Source organism: Musca autumnalis, unplaced genomic scaffold (genome assembly GCF_047663935.1).
Source record: "Musca autumnalis isolate F117 unplaced genomic scaffold, ASM4766393v1 scaffold_1, whole genome shotgun sequence".
NCBI classification, from domain to species: Eukaryota; Metazoa; Arthropoda; class Insecta; order Diptera; family Muscidae; genus Musca; species Musca autumnalis.
This window is the reverse complement of record NW_027411644.1, coordinates 187,019,129-187,039,747: the sequence shown is the minus strand read 5'-3', so window position 1 is coordinate 187,039,747 and position 20,619 is coordinate 187,019,129. Positions and strand designations below refer to the sequence as shown.

General features: G+C 35.4%; 4 protein-coding genes across 4 annotated transcripts; 1 reads left to right on the top strand and 3 right to left on the bottom strand.

The window, feature by feature from the left end:
* Positions 1-1,337: 1,337 nt before the first annotated feature.
* Positions 1,338-2,058, bottom strand: LOC141388825 (larval cuticle protein A2B-like). The gene is made up of 2 exons (XM_073959244.1): positions 1,984-2,058; positions 1,338-1,865 (listed from the first exon to the last, which is right to left on the bottom strand). Exons 1-2 carry the CDS (start codon positions 1,993-1,995, stop codon positions 1,338-1,340), a joined length of 540 nt encoding a protein of 179 aa, XP_073815345.1. The 5' UTR covers positions 1,996-2,058.
* A 5,397-nt stretch (positions 2,059-7,455) lies between these two features.
* On the bottom strand, positions 7,456-8,217 carry LOC141388824 (larval cuticle protein A2B-like). The gene is made up of 2 exons (XM_073959243.1): positions 8,166-8,217; positions 7,456-8,049 (listed from the first exon to the last, which is right to left on the bottom strand). Exons 1-2 carry the CDS (start codon positions 8,175-8,177, stop codon positions 7,456-7,458), a joined length of 606 nt encoding a protein of 201 aa, XP_073815344.1. The 5' UTR covers positions 8,178-8,217.
* A 7,904-nt stretch (positions 8,218-16,121) lies between these two features.
* On the top strand, positions 16,122-16,868 carry LOC141390992 (larval cuticle protein A2B-like). The gene is made up of 2 exons (XM_073963909.1): positions 16,122-16,190; positions 16,307-16,868. The coding sequence occupies exons 1-2, from the start codon at positions 16,179-16,181 to the stop codon at positions 16,844-16,846; spliced, it is 552 nt and encodes a 183-aa protein (XP_073820010.1). The 5' UTR covers positions 16,122-16,178; the 3' UTR covers positions 16,847-16,868.
* Positions 16,869-18,842: 1,974 nt separating this feature from the next.
* LOC141389768 (larval cuticle protein A2B-like) lies at positions 18,843-19,388 on the bottom strand. Its single transcript, XM_073961794.1, has 2 exons — positions 19,368-19,388; positions 18,843-19,298 (listed from the first exon to the last, which is right to left on the bottom strand). Exons 1-2 carry the CDS (start codon positions 19,377-19,379, stop codon positions 18,843-18,845), a joined length of 468 nt encoding a protein of 155 aa, XP_073817895.1. The 5' UTR covers positions 19,380-19,388.
* Positions 19,389-20,619: the final 1,231 nt, after the last annotated feature.

The following is a 20,619-nucleotide window of genomic DNA, read 5'->3' as shown; positions in this document are numbered from 1 at the left end:
ATTTCACAATGCGTATATCAAATAAGAGGGATTGATTCGCTGTTTTGGAAAATCGGATGCGCATCTTGTGATTTCCACTATTACGCGGTTTCTATGCGTTTCAAATGGTGTAATATTCAATATAACATTAATATAATAATATAATATAACATTATTTTAATGTTATGCCACAATTGGAATTCCTTGTGATTTAATATAATGTTCTAAAAATATTCGCCAATAGGAAAACTATAAGTGAAAAAGTTGTTGCAAAGGAATATCTTCATTATTGCGTGAAATTTGGACGAAAATGACGAAGAACTCAATCTTTTTTCTTCAACATTTCCTATAAAACCATAAAAAAAAATAAAATTAGAATAACATAATTTTTAGTTTTTCGTCACATTTTCATTGTATTTTTGCAAATAACACGAATACTATAGCTCCAAACTTCACGACTTAGGTTTCATTTTATTCCTCACAATGTCTGGATGCTGCTATAATTTTTTTATATATTTTTTTGTAAGTATATGCGCTATTGTTTCAAAAATATGTTTGTAAATACGTGAAATTATTTAACAAATTTAATTTTTCGCGAATCCATTGAAACTTTTTGAATTTTTTTTGCATATTCTCAAAGGGTGCGAATTCAGTTAACGACAATAAATAAAAACAGCTTACTATATTAAGCCGCGATTTTTTTAGAATTTTTTCTAATTAGCATAATTAAAACGGTCATATCTTTTGTGCGCAATAATCAAAGTTGGTAACGAAAACAGATTTGGAATGACGATTTTTTTCTTAATCTATGTACCAAAAATCATAGATGTAGTATCAAAATTTTTTTTTGATTTTTTTGAAATGGAAAAGACGATTTTAGACATTTTTGCTGATATACCAAAAAACTACTCTATAATTCCATTATTTGGTAATGCGATTTTGTGCTGAGTATGTGCTTTGTGTGGCTTTATTTTATTAAAGGCATTAATGCAATTATTCCCTTTTGTTAATAATAAAAAAGTTGAAAATATATTTTATCACATATAAATTTCTAATTTATTTTATTAGTGTTTATTTAGAGGTAGTTTACACTATCTATCAATGTCATATGACACGAAATAAAAACATTCCATATCTACCCACGGAGACAATGTGGAGACGTAATTTTTGGGGTGGACGCACAGAATAAAAGGCGTAAGGAAAATCTCCAATATTCCACATATTAGTGCATATTTAACGATGGAAAATTTCATGTCATATGACATTTACATATAGTGTAAACTACCCCTTAGCTACAAAAATAAATAGAACTATGAAATGACGAACAGTAGTTAACAAAAAATCAACAACATTGGCTCTTAATGGTGGTAAGCGTAGGCGGGAGTTTCGTAGGATGCATAATGGGTAGGGGCAGCATAGTGAGCAACTGGAGCAGTGTAGTGAGCAACTGGTGCAACATGTTTAACAACAGCAGCTGGAGCAGCATAGTGGCCCACAGGAGCAACAGTCTTTACTACAGTTGGGGCAGCATAATGAGCAACGGGAGCAACAGTCTTTACAACAGCATGACCCAAAGGTTCACGTTGTACAACTGCATTGAAACCATTAGCATCATCAGCAGTATAGTGAACGGTGCGCTTGTAACCATCAGCATCGACCAAAGAGTATTCACCACGTACAGCATCACCATCACGTTCTTCGTTTTGGCTCTTGTTATCACCGGTCAACTTGTCGTCAACGCCATAACTGAATTTGTATTGTGGATGAGGATCAAATTCTTCAGATTTTACAACAACTTTTTGGGCAACAGCTACGGGGGCAGTGTGATAGGCAACTGGAGCATAACCAGCACTGGCGACGGCAACAAAGGCAAGGGCGAAAACAAACTGCAAAAGGGAAAATCCAATATTAAAAGATTTGTTTTTAATGCTGTCAGTGTTGTTGTTTTCTTTATTTTAAGACAAACCATTGGTCATTCAGCCACTCACACACATCACTACTTACCTTAAAGGCCATGTTGTGTTAGTTTAATCTGTGAATACTGTTGAAGTTCTTTATGGAGCTAAACACTAAATGTGAATGATAACGTTATGAAGTTTTGATCAACTTTTATACGAAAATGTATCAAAGCAAAGCCCAAAACAAAGACAACTTAATGTAATTTATCAATTATTACAGACTTTTGTAGAGAATAAACATTGTTTTAATTTGCATTAATGCTTGGGGTTGTGATTGTGTTGGTATTAATGTTCATTAATTTTACTCTGAACGGTATGGTGGAATGGTCTTATATTTGGTCAGACCAGGAGGTTCAGGTGAAGCATTATTCAATAGAACCAAATTTCAACAAAAACCATCAACACACTATGAATCGAGTATGAGTGCAGTACCAAGACATTCATTCTTACAGTTGACCGTAGCAGTCGTACACAGTGAAACCCTCCAACAAAAATTCCCATTTTCAAATAACGGCTTTTTGTGGTACTTTTGTAGATGAAACTACTTACAAATATATCTACTAACCCGATATTTTTACACGGGCAGACACAACGACGGTGAGCGTTGAAGACTCGGTTTTGTAGTCGGACACACAATCTCTGTGCTGCCGTCCATTATTTTTAAGCCTACTGGCAATGCAGATGGTAATTTGGTTACATAACTTTTTTACAAAAACGGTCACTATATAAAATCCTATGGAACAAGTCAACCTGATCAACAAATTTGTGCAGAAATAGCAAAACTTCTGGAACAGTCCCGGCAATGTAGAAAGGGTAAAAGGTGAGAGGATGTACAAAAAACTTCTACAAATGTAAAGTGAGAGCAAAGGTCGCAGCGATTGCAAACCTGCTGCGGCTAATACCATCCACTCATGGAAGCGAAAGAAGACAGTGGATGCAATTGTGTCCACGCTAACCAACTGAGCGATACCCCATTCTTCTGAAAGTAGTACGAACTCACCCGTCAGCAGTACAGATTGTCCTTGGGAGGATGACAATGCTGCATAAACGAAAAAAGGAAGCATAACACAGGCATTGCAACTGTCATCACATAAAGAATTGAAAGCATTGAAGGCACTGAAATCCAAACCACATTTCTGTAAGGAATCGACAGGGCTATCCACAAGAAGGCTGCTCGGGTGAAAGTGTATATTGTAAGCACTCTTTATCTGGAAATGTGGATCATGGGACTTTGGCGACCAACACCTTGAGAGCTTTGAATATTAGACAGTAATCCTAAATAATGAATCTACATCTATATATGAAACAACCGCTGAAGGACTTCAGAATATGCTAGATTTATCCAATTGCTGTTGTTGTTGTAACAGTGTTTTTATTTATGTTTGTAAGTTCATTCTTCTGCTTTATCAGGCTCTGCGTCTTTCTCCAGTTCTAACAATGTGGCTGTCTCGATGGGATGCAACCACAGGTCAACTGGAGTTATTGGAGTAAATTTGACAGGCCAGTTAAAAAGGTGCAGAGAGTCGCGCGGGCCTGTACCGCATGCAAGGCAGATGTTTTGCACGGTGTCATCGATCCTTGCCATATGGAAATTTAGACAACTATACCATGCCGAGAGTTGTTGGTTTTTTTATCTGCAACATAAGTGCTGCCGGCTAGGGACTTGCGGACCTTGTTCCTACATCTCAGCTAGTCGCAGATAGTTGTGGTATGCGCAACGACTTGAACATGCTGTCGAATGTGACCCCTAGAACTTTTTGAGTAATCAGTGGTCGGAATTCTCTTATCATCGACCATGACATTCAACTAGTTTCTCACCTTAGCCTCCCATGTGGCGGAATACATAAGAGTTTGAGGTTAAACAGTTCCGGAAATATCACCCCACCTTCCCACCTTGGCGAACTCCCTGTTTCACTGTACGGGGCTTGCACTTTTGTTCGTGAATTCCACGTAGGACTGACGTCAACACATATAATTGATTACCCAAGGTTTCAAACTTGACCGGAGGGTTGTCTGCTCGATGTCCTCAAACAGCATGGAGTGCTTGACAGTATCAAAAGATCACCAATATTATGCGCTATACTTCGCAAATTAACAGATAAAGCTTTGAAAATTGATATAGAACTTTGGATTACGTATAGAATCATTGGTACAAAAATTGGATCATGTCGGTCCATTTTTTGTATTGGCCTTATAATAGGGTATATCCCTATTTCCAGTCATTTTTAAGGTTTTCCCACATTTTCTAACAAATTTCGCCCCAATTTGGTATTTTGAAATCATATACAAAAACATCAACATATGTAGGTCATCGTTTTGATATAGCCCTCATATATAGGTAACCTCTGATTTAGATATTTCGAGGGCCTTAGCCGTATATTCCTATTTTTGTTTTGCAGAAAATGTTCAATGTAGTTCCATGTTTTGGGAGTAGAGCCCATATAAAGTTACCTCCTGATTTAATCTATTTCGAGGGTCTTGGCCACATTTCCCAAAAGATTTGGCTGAAAATTTGTATTTTGGTTTCTTTAGGAGTATTTTACATATGCACACATAACCCGCAAATTGTTGCACAGAGTTATTGGTTCAGTAGCCAATTGTTCCGCCCTGAAGATTTTGAAGAGCTATCTATAGCTCTGAATGACTACCCAAAAGCCCTCAAATGCATGAAGACCCATTAGGTCTGAATTGAACCAATGAAAGTCACTCCTTTCGATAGTTGTCGTTTCAGGAAGCAACATATGCCTACGACTTGCCTGTAAGTTATCGAGCTCATGATTTTATTTGGTGCCGGCAGAATTTCTTAATGCTTGGACCATTATCCCATGAAAAAACCAGTAAGAAAAGGATCAGAGTCGGGCGGGGCCAACTATATGATACCCTACACACTGTGAATATGTAAAATATAGGATATATATATCAATTTGAACTGAGTTCTATTTAATATGGTACACTTATTACTAGACAAAATTCCGTCACACATTCCAAAGTTCATCAAAATTGGACAGATATAGGGTGTTTGGTGCAGCAAATACGTGAAATCGGGCGAAAATATATGGGAGGTATATCCAAATCTGAACCGATTTCGACGTTTTTTGGCACATGTATTTTTAGACCGAATTCAGTCACACACTCCAAATTTCATTAAAAACGGACGTATATAGCGTGTTTCGTGCAGCAAATATATCAAATTGGTCGAAAATATATGTTGGAGCTATATCCAAATCTGCCGATTTGCATCACTAGCAATAGCGTTCTTCCTATGGCTGAAAAAATTATATTACCCAATTTTCAGCTAAATCGGACAAAAACTGCGACCTGTAAGTTGCGAACAAAAATACATGGACAGACGGACGGACACGCATAAATCGACTCAGTGATTATTTGTATATCCCTAAAAGGAACAATGGGTCTATTTCGTTTCCTTTTGTATGTTACATACAAATGCACAAAGACATAATACCCCTTACCACAGTGTGGTGTAGGGTATAATTACATCATTTTAATCAGGACCAAAACTATCATCCACTTAGCTGACATAATCTGTCCATTTCCGAACTTCATACGAATTTTGACAAAATCTGTTACTCCCTTTGAGAGTTGTCTTGTTAACCATCTAAACAGACGGACAGACATAACTAGATCGAGTTACAGTCGTCTGAAAACGATTTGTTGTTATTGTTGTGTACCTAACATATAATTTTCCTCGGTTCGTTTTTGTCTTCAGTCGGAAAAACTGTAATATGCCAGATAGTATTTAATATTCTACTTTCGGATTTGTAAATTGAGATGTCCCTAGTTTTTGTGCCTACTCGAAGAATATATGCCTTACTTGGTCAAGGAGTTTTTTGTTTCCTTATTTAACATAAAGCGGACCGCATTCTAGGAAGTACTGGGCTTTCATCTACATGTTGTCTCCAGATTAACTCCCAGAATTGTGTATCAGCTTGATTTATTGCGAAGTCAATTACTGAAAGGCGGGTATATCGGCCTTGCACTTTCTAAATTTATTAAAGAAACCGTAAATTTTGTGAGCTGAACAATATCTAACGCTTACAACGCAGTAATGAAGAAGAGCAACTGTTGTGTAGGAGGAAACATAACTTACCAGATCTTAAATTTTGAACGTTATTGAGGTCTGGTACCATCCTGATACAGTCCATATTCGAAGTTGATCGAATTAATTTACGCAATGAACTTAATGATTTGGAAGTTTACATCTATTTGAAGAATATTTTGACGATCAACTGCCTAAGCCGGCATGTGTGGGAAAGTGCGGCGTGGGAATGTCAAAAAATATAAAAAATCCAAAATTGTTGCCGCGTTGGAAAAAACCCCTCAGCCTAATATTGACGACATTTCGTGTGTATATAAGCTAAGTAAAAGTTCTCTACAACTGGGGACGTTGGTGACATCTTTCGGCCATTAAAATGGTGTTCTCATATACCATAACACTAATATGAATCTCGTACACTCATTGATATAAAAATATGTATGTAGGTATATACCAAAAATACTACTCTATAATTCCATTATTTGATAATGAAATTTTTTGCTGAGTATGTAATTTGTGTGCCTATATTTTATTAAAGGCATTAATGTAAAATCATTCCCTTTTGTTAATAATAAAAAAAATTGACAATATATTTTATCACAATATAAATTTCTAATTTATTTTATCAGTATTTATTTAGCTACAAAAATAAATAGAACTATGAAATGACGAACAGTAGTTAACAAAAAATCAACAATATACACGCAGAGAAAAAAATATGTTTGATCCAACAATATTCCAAGAGCAAAATATGTATTGTTAACATATTGTTGGATTCCTCATGTAGTATTGTAAATCCAAAAATAGTTTGTGTCAACTGAACAATATTTCTCTCTTTTCTTCGAAAATTTGTTTCTCTTCTCTCGCTATTCGATGCCGTGTTGAAAAAACAATTTTGGTGAGTTGTGGTGTGTTTGTATGACATGCTGCCTTTACCTTTGTTTTTGTGTGTATGTACTTGTGAGACTCTTGTTTTTATTTGTTTCTGTTTTGTTTCATTCTTCTTTCCTTTTCATGTTTGTTATGGTGTTTAATTATTCCTTATGTTGTGGTGGGTTCTTGTGGCTTTTTGTTTGTCTTTGTTGTCAGCCAATGCAGCAAACCATGTATTGTGTTCATCAATGATTGCAATATTATACGCGACATTTATAACCAAGTTATGCGAAAAGTGTATATGAGAAGTATATGCACTCAAATCAAAAATTTCTGGGCTGGTTTTCTGTATTGACAATACTTTTTGTAAACAAAATTAGATTATGATAGTTCCTACAATCGGTATTGTTAACGATTTTAACAATATTGCGGAAATTCGAAAGTTGTTTTTGTTTTCTATGTTTGGAACAAAAGATGGTATTTTTGGATTTGGATTACAATGTTTGAACAAAACAAATACATTTTTGGAACCAAAACATATATTTTTGTTCCAACAAAAGCGAAAAATATTTTTTCTCTGCGTGTAGGCTCTTAATGGTGGTAAGCGTAGGCGGGAGTTTCGTAGGATGCATAATGGGTAGGGGCAGCATAGTGAGCAACTGGAGCAGCATAGTGAGCAACTGGTGCAACATGTTTAACAACAGCAGCTGGAGCAGCATAGTGGGTCACAGGAGCAACAGTCTTGACAACAGCTGGGGCAGCATAATGGGCAACTGGAGCAGCATAGTGAGCCACAGGAGCAACAGTTTTTACTACAGTTGGGGCAGCATAATGAGCAACGGGGGCAACAGTCTTTACAACAGCATGACCCAAAGGTTCACGTTGTACAACTGCGTTGAAACCATTAGCATCATCAGCAGTATAGTGAACGGTGCGCTTGTAACCATCAGCATCAATCAAGGAGTATTCACCACGTACAGCATCACCATCACGTTCTTCGTTTTGGCTCTTGTTGTCACCGGTCAATTTATCGTCAACACCATAACTGAATTTGTATTGTGGATGAGGATCAAATTCTTCCGATTTTACAACAACTTTTTGGGCAACAGCTACGGGGGCAGTGTGATAGGCAACTGGAGCATAACCGGCACTGGCGACGGCAACAAAGGCAAGAGCAAAGACAAACTGTAAAATGGAAAATCCAATATTAAAAGATTTGTTTTTAATACTGTCACTGTTGTTGTCTTTTTTTAAGACAAACCATTGGTCATTCAGCCACTCACACACACATTACTACTTACCTTAAAGGCCATGTTGTGTTATTTTAATCTGTGAATACTGTTGAAGTTCTTTATGGAACTAAACACTAAATGTGAATGATAACGTTATGAAGTTTTGATCAACTTTTATACAAAAATGTATCAAAGCAAAGCCCAAAACAAAGACAAGATAATGTAATTTATCAATTATTTCAGACTTTTGTAGAGAATAAATGTTTCTTTTTAATTTGCATGAATGAGAGCGGGTTGTTAGTTGCTATTAAGCAAACTAATATTAAGGTTCATTAGTTTTACCCTGAACGGTATGTTAAACTAAAGAACTCTTAAAAAACTGTTAAAGCTTTGTTATATTCGGCAGGAAATTTGTTCGTTTGTAAATATGACAATATGTTTATCGGTAAAACATCAGTTAAAGTTTAATTGAATATATGAATTTGTTTATCAAATCGTTAAAAATTTTGTTCTCTGTTAGTTTCATCCGTCTTGAGATACATTGTTCCTGTGTAAAACTGAGCTTTGGCGCTACAAAGGCCACAAGCCTCAGAACTTGAGTTTTGGTGTGAAAGAAATTTGGAGACGATCAGTTGCTACGAAGTGATTTGATGGCTCCGTTATATGAGGGCTATATCAAAATGTGGACCTTATATCTAGTTATACCCTCAGATTTATGCTAAAGAGGGTGTATACACTTTCATACGGTCAAAATGTGCCTCATCGAAATAATGGTTTAAAAACCAAAGTATGTTTGGACGTAATCCGTTTCCGACAATTTGGAGTCGATTTAGCAATGTCCGTCCGTCCATCTGTCTGGCTGACTGGAGTGCACGATAACTCTCGAAGAACCGATTTGGACCAAAATTTATAATAATATAATTGTTCCACAAACATCCCATACGGGACAAGGCTGACTTCTCTCATATCAATGAGTGCACCCTGATTCATATTATCTCAATTATATGGGACCCACATCTTATCTCAGGGTCCGAACCAGTGTTGTCAGTATTGGGGATTTGTCCCCAAAATGGGGATTTTTGTTTTAAAATGGGGATAAAAAATTGAATTGGGGATCTGGGTGGGGAATTAAGCTCAAAAATTGGGGATTTTCTGCTTTGAAAATATCTGTTACATTACGCATTTTAATAGTTATGTTAAAGTTACTTAGGCGTTACGTCAACCAATAAAGGTGATCTTAATACAAAAAACAATCAATGGGTAATGAAGAAACAAAACTTTGTTTGATCTCATTGTCCCCTATTATAAAAGAAATTAATATTCTTAATGTTACATTCCAAAGTGGTAAAATGGAACCAAAAACTATATATGACGAATTGATTATCTTCTTGTTGTGGACAAGAATTTTGAAACCGTATGTAGGGGTAAACCTTGAGGACGAGGATGGCATTGATGCAATAATGGAAACTATTTGTTATCATTCATCGTTCTTACAATTAGAAGCAATGAATTTAGGGTGCGGATGCCTGCCAGAGGTTAAAAATGAAACATTTACTGGCCCAGATGCTTAAACCAGAAATGTGCAGTTTTATAAAACATACAAAAAATGTTTACGAATATATGTTGTAATTCTCTGGGGCAAACAAATGTCAGTTCATTGAGAGGATTTTTGGAACACGTTGTAAATGCGCCAAACTCAATGAACCTTTATGAATCGCAGTAGAGGAAACTGCGTTTAATAAAATGTAATGATATATTTAAAAAGATTCAACCAATAATATAAACATATTTTGGACCAGGGTATATTTGTATATTTGTGTCAAAACTGCAACAGGATCAAAGCCTTTTGAACAACATGCAGATATCGTTTTAAATACGCCTTCGGTGCCAACCAGCAATGCTTATGTATAAATAGCTTTTTAGTTATGAACCCACTAAAGAAATGTTAAACATTTTTAATTACTCAGGCATTTTCTGAGAATAAATATAGAGGCTACAAAAACCCTAGTTGGGCTTTGTGGGGTTAGATTGGATTTGGATATTACAGCCTCACTTAAACCGGACTAAAACTAACCCTTTTGCACTGATTGGAGCTTTATCTCTGAAAGTAATGGAAATTTAGATGTGCTACCGAAGCGGTGTTGTAGCCACGAAGAGAGTATTAAACAGTCCAACTAGAAAACTCTACATCAAAAACGGCAAAATATAGGCAAATTTTTCTGGAATTTTGGTCAGTAGGAGCTAAAGTATTGGAAGATGGATGGACAAAGTATTTATTTGAAACATTTTTACAAGGGTTTTTCTCGCTTATGTCTGTAGTTTAATAAAATCCGCAGTAGAAGTTGTTTTCACATGATTATCTTACAAATGTTGCCCAGTGTTATATGAACTCATATAATAAACAAGTAAAAAAGTGTCAGTCGGCTTTGCCGACAGATATATACCCTCAGCCAATGTGAAGCGAAACTTGTCCGATCGAATGTATTTAAGGCCTCTTCAGAATTTTTGCCCTTTTTGGACATTTGAACTTGCCGCAAAAATGTGGATTAGGAATTAACTGCACTAAGACACAAATGTTGAACTTTTATAGGGCAGGTACCCTTAAGGAGGACCGATAGGGCCATTTTAAAAGTTAAACTAAATTTTGTAAAATATTCCAAATATCCAAAGTTTGGTTGCCTCATTCAAGTGATATCATCCTAGCATTTTAGTGAAATTTTTTTTTAAATATTGGGGAGAAGTACCGAAGGTTGTGGACCGGTATTACCCATGAAACTAACTGGATATAATATGACGAAGACCAAATGTTAGACCAAATCGGTTGAACAGTTCGACCGCCACATATGGTGACATAGGGGTTTTTAACACCTTTCGGGCTGTTTTCCCAAGAAAACTGTTACCGTCGTAATGGAGGTATCGAATGCAAATCGCTTCAACAAAAATCAAAGTGATCCGAGAGCAGGTCTTAAAGTGAACTTATCCGAAATTTTGTGTGAGAGGTACCAGAAGGAGTAGACAAATATAGTCCATATTCGAACCTGATCTATATCTGGTAGATATATTAGGATGTGCAAAGTATAAATTACATCGGTCACTCCCTTCAAGAGTTATAGTGCGCAAAAATTTTCGGAACATTTTTGAAGTTTTGTGGGGGAGGTACCTGGAGGAGTGGACCGATATAGCCCATCTTCGAATTAAAACTATGTTTTGATAAAATATTACGAAGGCCAAATTTTGGACCGAATCAACAGATCCGTTCAAGAGTTATCTTGCGCTCCAACCACTACACAAGGTGTGATAGGGGCTTTTTGCAACTTTCCGGCAATTTTCTCAGGAAGTATGGACTTGCCCCTGATGAAACTTGTACTGTGTGGGGGGAAGTGAATACAAGTTGTTGCAACAAAAATCAAATCGATTCGAGAGCAGGTCCTAAACTAAACTTATCTGAAATTTTGTGTGCGAGGTACCCGAAGGAGTGGGCCGATTGAGTCCATGTTGGAACCTTATCTAAGTCTGGTAGAAATTTAACGATGTGCAAAGTATGGACCAAATCGGTTACTCGCTTCAAGAGTTATCATGCCCGCAAATTTTGGAACTTTTGTGGGGGAGGTACCGGAAGGAGTGGACCGATATAGCTCATCTTCGAACTTAAACTAAGTTTGGACAAAATATTACGAAAGCCAAAATTTGAACCGAATCGGTTCATCCGTTCGAGAGTTATGGTGCGCACCAGCCAGACAGACAGACGGACGGACATTGCTAAATCAACTCCAAATTGTCTGAAACACATTTCGTCAAAACATACTTGGGGTCTAAAACCATTATTTCGATGAGGCACATTTTGCCCGTATGAAAGTGTATATGCCCTATACCCTATCTAGCCTAAAGGCTGAGGGTATAATGAGACTAACAATTCTGTAGAATTAGAATTTGAAATATTTCACGTTTTTCATTTTAATAATATATATGTACTTCAATTTTTCTTATGAATGTATTGCAATGCAATATTAAAAATGCTGGTGTATGAAATAAATTTCATTCCTAAAACTTTGTACTATTATTTAGTATAAAGAATTTCTATTTTCTTTAATATTGTTTCAAATAAATATATTCTCCTTGGGTTTTCACAATACATATGTTTGGGGATCTATTTTGGGGAAAAATTAATTTGAAATTGGGGATGAGAGACAGAAAAATACTGGCAACACTGGTCCGAACGACGTGTCCTAAGACACCACTTGTTGAGAAGTTTTACACGGCTGAATTACTCAGGAAATGTCGCCAACATCACTGAGGGGTATTTTGCCACCGTTGAAAATTTGATGTTGCCTGGCCGGGGAATCAAACCCACGACCTTCAGCGAGCAAGGCGGGTGTGCATACCATTGCACCACGGTGATCCATAATTTGTCCTTCGTAATATTTTGGCTAAACTTAGCTTAAGTTCGTAGATCAGTCCACTGCTTCAAGTACCTCTCCCACAAAAAAAAAGTTCGGAAAAATTGTGGGCAATATACATACATACATACATTGCATATCTCGAAATATCTACCAGACATATGTGAGGTTTCAATATGGAAGAAGTTTAGTGTAAGACCTGCTCTAGAACCGCTTTGTTTTTTGTTCCACTCACTTGTATTCGCTGCCCCCATTGCGCCGATACAAGTTTTTTAAGGTGCAAGTCCATGCTTCCTGAGAAAATAGCCCGAAAGCTGTAAAAAACCCTTGTGGTACACGGAGGCAAAAAAGGCCTCTCTAACATATGTCCCAAACATATTTTGCAGCAAACATACATATATTTGTTTGCAAGCAGTCCCAAACATAACATATGTTTGGGTCCTGCAAACAAATATATGTTTGGGTGCAAACAAATTTTTGTTTAAATGAAATATAAATACAAACACAAAATTGACAAAAAACAAATACACCAGAATAAGGCAGTGGGTCTCCCGTGAGCGTAAATTTACTCTCGCTGACAACCTGTGTAGACTCTAACTGGTGGTGACCGAGAGTAAATTTACGCTCACGGGAGACCCATTGTCTTAATCTGGCATACACACATTTATAAATGGTGGTGGTTTTTTTTATTGAAATGTATAGAAATACCAAACACAAGAGCAACAACAGACGCATAGATACATAAAAAATTTACAAATAAATGAAATAGTGTCACACTTTTAGAAATAAAAACAAATAAAAGCTATTACCCAGCAAAAATTAAGCACGTGTCATTACTTCTTGCATTACCGGGTAATGAGTGCTCATTACACTCCGCATTATCTACAGTATATATATAACAGTTTACATATAACTAGTTACTTCCTTACTTACTACTTACTTACTAAGTAATGAGTAAGGTGGCACAGAGCTAGTGTGTCCGACTACAAATTCTAGAGTTGTGTGTTCAAAGCTCAGCGTCGGCATGGGTGTTATTTGTTTACAAAATTACAAAAACATGTTGATGTACATGGATCCTCACAATACCGAAAATCGGGAGGTACCGCTATATGTGGGCTATTCGAAAATATGGACGTAAATTAAAAATTTTTCTTGTAGAATTTTTGTTTGCTCTCAAATTTCAAACGACAGACAGTTCGGCCAACAAATGGAGAAGATTTGTGACCACTGGAAACCTTAAACGTCAAATTAGAAGTAGTTGAGTGAAATATATAGCTAAAACCCTCAAAATACCGAAAATCGGAAGATACCATTATATGGGGGCATATCGATGATATGCCTATGTTTAACATTTTTGGTAGGGTATTTTTGTGACCACTAGGAATCTCAAACGTCAAATAGCAGAAACTTACGTCAAAAAAGGTAGCTAAAATACTGAAAATAGGGAGGTTTGTATGGGGGCTATACCGAAACATGGACCTATTTTGACAATTTTTACAGTGATAATTGGGGCAATACCGATGCATGGACCTATGTCGACAATTTTGGTAGAGAAGTTTCTTGACTGCAGGGAACCTCAAATCTCAAATGACGGGTAGTTCAGACAAAAAATTTTTACCTAAATCCTAAAAATAACGAAAATCGGGAAGAACCGTTATATGGGGCTATATACAAACATAGACCTATGTTGACAATTTTTGGTCGAGAGGTGTGGTGACCACTAAGAACTTCAGGTGTCAAATTACAGCTAATGCGGTTAATAATTGCAGCTAAAATCCTCAAAATACCGAAAGTCGGGGGTACATTTATATGGGGGGCTATATCCAAATATGGACCTATGTTGACAATTTTTGGTGAAGAGGTGTGGTGACCACTAAGAACTTCAAATATCAAATTACAGCTAGTCCGGTTAAAAATTTTACCTATATTCCTCAAAATGCCGAAAATCGGGAGGTAACGTTTTTGGGGGCTATACCATAACATGGACCTATGTCCATAATTTTTTGCATATAAGTTTTGTGGTTACTAGGAACCCTAAATGTCAATTTATAGCTAAATCGGTTTAAAAATGTGACTAAAAACGTCAAAATACCTGAAATCGGGAGGTACCGTTATATGGGGGCCATTCCAAAACATGGACCTATGTCCACAAGTTTTGTTATATAAGTTTCCTGACACTTAAGAACCCTAAATGTCAAATAGTAGCTAATTCGGTCTGAAAATGTAGTTAAAATCGTCAAAATACCGGCAATCGGAGGGTACCGTTATATGGAGGCTATACCAAAACGTGGACCGATATAGCCCATCATCGAACTTTGCCTGCCTGCAAACAAAAGACGCATTTGCCCAAAATTTCAGAGTCCAATCTCCATTATTGCGGATGATAGAGTGATTACCACAGACGGACGGTGGGACGGACGGACACGCATAGATCGACTCAGAATTTTACCCTGATCAAGAATATACATATATACCTTATAGGGTCCCAAATGAGTAGTTCAATGCGTTGTAAACTTATTATACCCTCCATACTATGGTGGAGGGTATAAAAATAAAAAAGCTGTTGATGCACATGCATGCTATTAAGCAAACTTTAGTGTTCGTAAATGTGGCACAGTTGATAGTGAATTTAGCGGGCATAAAATAACTACTTATTGACATGACAAGTCATTGTAAAAATATTAGGTTAGTAGGTTGATTTGTAAGTAGCCAAAAAGTAACACATAAAACCGTTCTTTAGCGATGGAAGTTTTTGTAGAAGACGCAGAACGACGTCACAGTGCAACCGTGAGAATGTATGCACCCAGCAAAAATTCGGACCCGTTAGCCATTATGTAACCCATTACAAAGTAATGTAAACAAAAATAACTAATTTTATTACTACTTACTGAGTTATGAGTACGGTGGCACAGAGCTAGTGTGTAAGACTACAAATCAGAGGATTGTGTGTTCAGCGCGCCGTCTGGTTCGTGGTGCACATGTAAACACATGTACGCATTCAAACAACCCTTAATATTCGTACGCGTGGTCGAGTGTATAGTGTGTTAGGCTACAAAGAATAAGTTCGTGTGTTCAAATTCGGGAAAGGGCGAAATAAAAAATAGAACAAAAAATGTAAGTGTGTTGAAATTGAAAACAAATTCCACCTCAACTGTTCTAAAAATAGAAATTTCTTTTTTTAGCTTATTTTTCAACTTCCAGTGGCCACAGAATAACTAGTAATTCAGTGTGACATGCCCTTGTTAAAATAATGGGTTAGTAGGGGGATTTGTAAGTAGTTATGGCTACCAAACATCCCTTATAAAACCCATTATTTTGGGAGAATTTTTTTTAGTCGATTCAAAGTATGTTGATGGTTTTTGTTGAAATTTGGTTCCTTCTATAGAATGTTTCATACCAAATTCGGAACGAAATACAACACTTTTCTACTTCGCCGTTCAGAGTAAAAGTAATGAACCATAATATTAATTTGGTGAATATCAGCACAATCACAACCTACGAAAAACATTAATTCTCTAAAAAACTACAATAATTGATAAATTACATTAAGTTGTCTTTGTTTTGGGATTTGCTTTGAAACATTTTTGTATAAAAGTTGATCAAAACTTCATAACGATATCATTCACATTTTGTGTTTAGCTCCATAAAGAACTTCAACAGTATTCACAGATTAAACTAACACAACATGGCCTTTAAGGTAAGTAGTAATGTGTGTGTGATTGGCTGAATGACCAATGGTTTGCCTTAAAAAAAGACAACAACAGTGACAACATTAAAAACAAATCTTTTAATATTGGATTTTCCATTTTGCAGTTTGTCTTTGCCCTTGCCTTTGTTGCCGTTGCCAGTGCCGGTTATGCTCCAGTTGCCTATCACACTGCTCCCGTAGCTGTTGCCCAAAAAGTTGTTGTAAAATCTGAAGAATTTGATCCTCATCCACAATACAAATTCAGCTATGGTGTTGATGATAAATTGACCGGTGACAACAAGAGCCAAAACGAAGAACGTGATGGTGATGCTGTACGTGGTGAATACTCCTTGATTGATGCTGATGGTTATAAGCGCACCGTTCACTATACTGCTGATGATGCTAATGGTTTCAACGCAGTTGTACAACGTGAACCTTTGGGTCATGCTGTTGTAAAGACTGTTGCTCATTATGCTGCCCCAACTGTAGTAAAAACTGTTGCTCCTGTGGCTCACTATGCTGCTCCAGTAGCCCACTATGCTGCTCCAGCTGCTGTTGTTAAACATGTTGCACCAGTTGCTCACTACACTGCTCCAGTTGCTCACTATGCTGCCCCTACCCATTATGCATCCTACGAAACTCCCGCCTACGCTTACCACCATTAAGAGCCAATGTTGTTGATTTTTTGTTAACTACTGTTCGTCATTTCATAGTTCTATTTATTTTTGTAGCTAAATGAATACTAATAAAATAAATTAGAGATTTATATGTGATAAAAAATATTTTCAGCTTTTTTATTATTAACAAAGGGGAATAAAAACATAAGTGCATTTAATGAAATATAGTCACACAAATTCCATACCCAGCAAAAAATCTCACTATCAACCAATGGATTTAAACTTTAAATTAAATTTAAATTTTGAAAGGTAGTTTTTTGTATATACCTAGATTTGTATATATCAATGAGTAAAAGAAATAGAAAAATCAAAAAATGTTCAAAGTGGTTTGTGCACGACTTTTTCAATATTTTAATGGAATAAAAGTTATTTTAGTTACAAGTATATAAGTTCACATTATAAGTTCATTCGTGCAACAGAAAATAATTTTTGAGAACATTATTTTTTTCATTTCATACTTTTTTGCAAAAAAATATTTTTTTGAAATTGAGTTGTGCGTGAACTTTTTTATATTTCAATGGAATAAACGTTGTTTTATTGATATACATTAGGGTTATGACTTTTCGGTAATATTTGTCAAAAATGATTTCCTGAAGTGAGAATGAATGACCATTTGCCTATTAATGCCTAAAATAACATTCATTCCATTTTATTACAAAACAAGTTTCCGCTTTGAAAAAACAATTTTAAAATGCTATGAAATGAAAAAAAAAATTCTTAACAATTTATTTTCTGTTGCACGGATGAATGACCTTTTGCTTATTAATGACTAAAATAACTTTTATTTCATTTGAATATTGAAAAATGTCCCGCACAAATCACTTTTAATTTTTATGATTCAAATATCAAAATTATATATGTACATTAGGGTTATGACTTTTTGTCATTTTTCCTCAAAAATGATTTCCTGTAGCAGGGATGAATGAACTTTTGCCTATTAATCACTATGCTATCGTTTATTCCATTGAAATATAAAAAAAGTTCACGCACAAATCGATTTTAAAAAAATAATTTTTTGAAAAAATATATGAAATGAAAAAAAATTTTTTTTTCAAAAAATTATTTTTTGTTGCTCGAATGAATAAATGTAAGCCTACTAATAACTATAATAACGTTTATTTCATTCAAATATTAAAAAAGTCGCAAAAATGTCACCTTGAAAAAATTTTATTTTTTTTTTTGGTTTTTTGTGTAAAAAATTATATTTTTAATAAAAGCGTTTACGACATTTTTACGATTCTCAGAATTGAAGAAAAATAGTGAGAAACAAATTTTATGTCATTTTAATTATCTCATGTGGCTCTAAAGTTATTTTCAATTATATATCTGTTTTCAGTGACTTCAAAAAATTGTCCATAATTTTGATAAATTCAAATTTTAAAATCATTTTGTGCGTGAGGTTTTTTCATCGAATCACCTTATAATTAAGATTTTATGTAATCTTATGGCAAAACTCATCACGTTATGATACAGGGATATGAGGTTGTAAAAAAGTCATAACCCTAATGTACATATAATATAAAATGATATATGTATATGTAATAATACGATGATAAAATTAGTGAGAAACAAACGATCATGTTATTGTGGTTATGCCGTGTGCGTTTTCAGTTAAATATCTGATTCAAAAATTGTCAAAAAAATCAAATGATCTGAAAAATAAAAACTTTAAAAAGCTTTTTGTGATTTTATGTAACCTTAGGTAACAACTCACCAAATATCATACAGGGATACGAGGTTGTAAAAAAGACATAACCCTAATATACATATATGCAAAAGTCCGTGCTACAGGAAATAATTTTTGAGAAAAAATGTCGAAAAGTCATAATCTTATTGTACATACCTCCCAGTTTGTGGACACTCCAAAAATCTCTCTAAATTGTAATTAAATAAAGAAAATACTTTTAAATATCGATTTCCAATAATTTATTAACTCAACAATAAGGTAATCAGGTCATAGTTTTTTTTTTAACGAAATGAACATTTAGTGATGGACAACATGGGTAGCAGGTACGGAGTAGGTGGTGTGATAAGCTGGAGCAGCATAGTGGGCAACAGGAGTAAAAGTCTTAACTACGGGAGCAGTAGCAACAACAGTCTTAGCTACCAAAGGATCACGGCTGACAACGGCGTTGAAACCATTGACGGGATCAGCAGTGTATTGGACAGTGCGTTTGTAACCATCAGCATCGATCAAGGAGTATTGGCCACGTACAACATCACCGTCACGTTCTTCGAATTGGCTCTTGTTGTCACCAGAGACGGCATCTTGAACATCATAAGAATATTTGTATTGAGGATGGGGATCGTATTCTTCAACAGTCTTGGTCAAGACTGGGGTGACGGTTTTAACTACAGCAGCGGGAGCAGCATGATATACTTGAGCTGCTGGAAGGATGCCTGCATTGGCAACAGCGAGCAAAGCAAAGACAGCAACAAACTGGAAAAATGATTTAAATATTTGTTGTTAATCATGCTTATCCTCGTATTCTGTTGATTTATGTCTTACCTTGAATGCCATTTCGTAAAAATTGATTAGTAGTGACCCTTTGTTGGATTTGAACTAAATGTAATTGAATAGAATGTTCAATTAATTGTGATAAGAATTATTTACTGTCAAAAGCTTTTATACGATAAGTAAACTTCTAAAGAACTGCGAACTCACTCATTTTTCTCATGTCGCCAAGTTTATGTGGTTGAACCACATAATTTAAGATTTGTTTTGATGACAACGCATGTTTAAACGTTTTTAGACCAATTAAGTTTATGAATGAATTGTAGTGTCGTCGTTTAAAGTAATGTAAACGAGATAATACAAATAAACAGTATTTGATATAGAAATTGTGAATACTTAATTTATTTGTTGTTGTAATGGTGAAATGGACGCAATAATAGTTCGAGCAATTTTAAATAAGGACAGAGTATGTGACAAAGAAGCTTGCAATTTGATATGGCTATCAGAAAATATTTAGATGGTTAAATGGGCCACAACTTTTGTGTGGAAGTTGTGAACATTTTTAATACACAGTTTATATCTTTATTCCTGGAAGAGACATTCCGGGCAAGTAATCTATACTTGGAAGAGGAACGCTTGACCTTTCTATTGATGTCAATTGTTTTGGTGTACATGATAAGAGAACAGAGTTACAGCCTATTATACCCAGTTATTTGTTTGTAGTGTAAACATAAACACGCTAAGGTCGCAATTATAGCTCAATATTCACGAAATTTTGCAAGAGGAAAGAGTTAGGTAGGAAAAGATGCCTACAATTTTGGATGATGATCTGATATTTTTTAGCGGGTGAAATGGACCATTACTTTTGTGTGGAAAAATATATATATTTTTACTCCAAATTTTTTTCATGCAGATATACCAAATGGGTTTTTTGTAGAGAACCACATTATCCCATTCCCAGTTTTGCTTTATTGAAAATTACATGGATTTATACATAATTGCAGCATGGGTTGCTTTACCACCTTTTTTTAAACAATTCCCCAGCCAGTCAACACCAACGGTGGTAAAATACCCTTCAGTCATATTGGCGGCATTTTCTGAGTATTTCAGTCATGTTAAACTTGTACATTGTACATTCTGGGATGTTTGTGAAACAATTATTATATTATTATTTAAGCTCGTAAGTGATACGGTGCCAGAATCCACATAGTTATTACTTACAATTAGTTTATTTGAAGCGTTCGGAACTAGAAACTTTTTTATTAGATTTTCTTCATCTGAAAGAACATAACAAAATCTGCTTTCT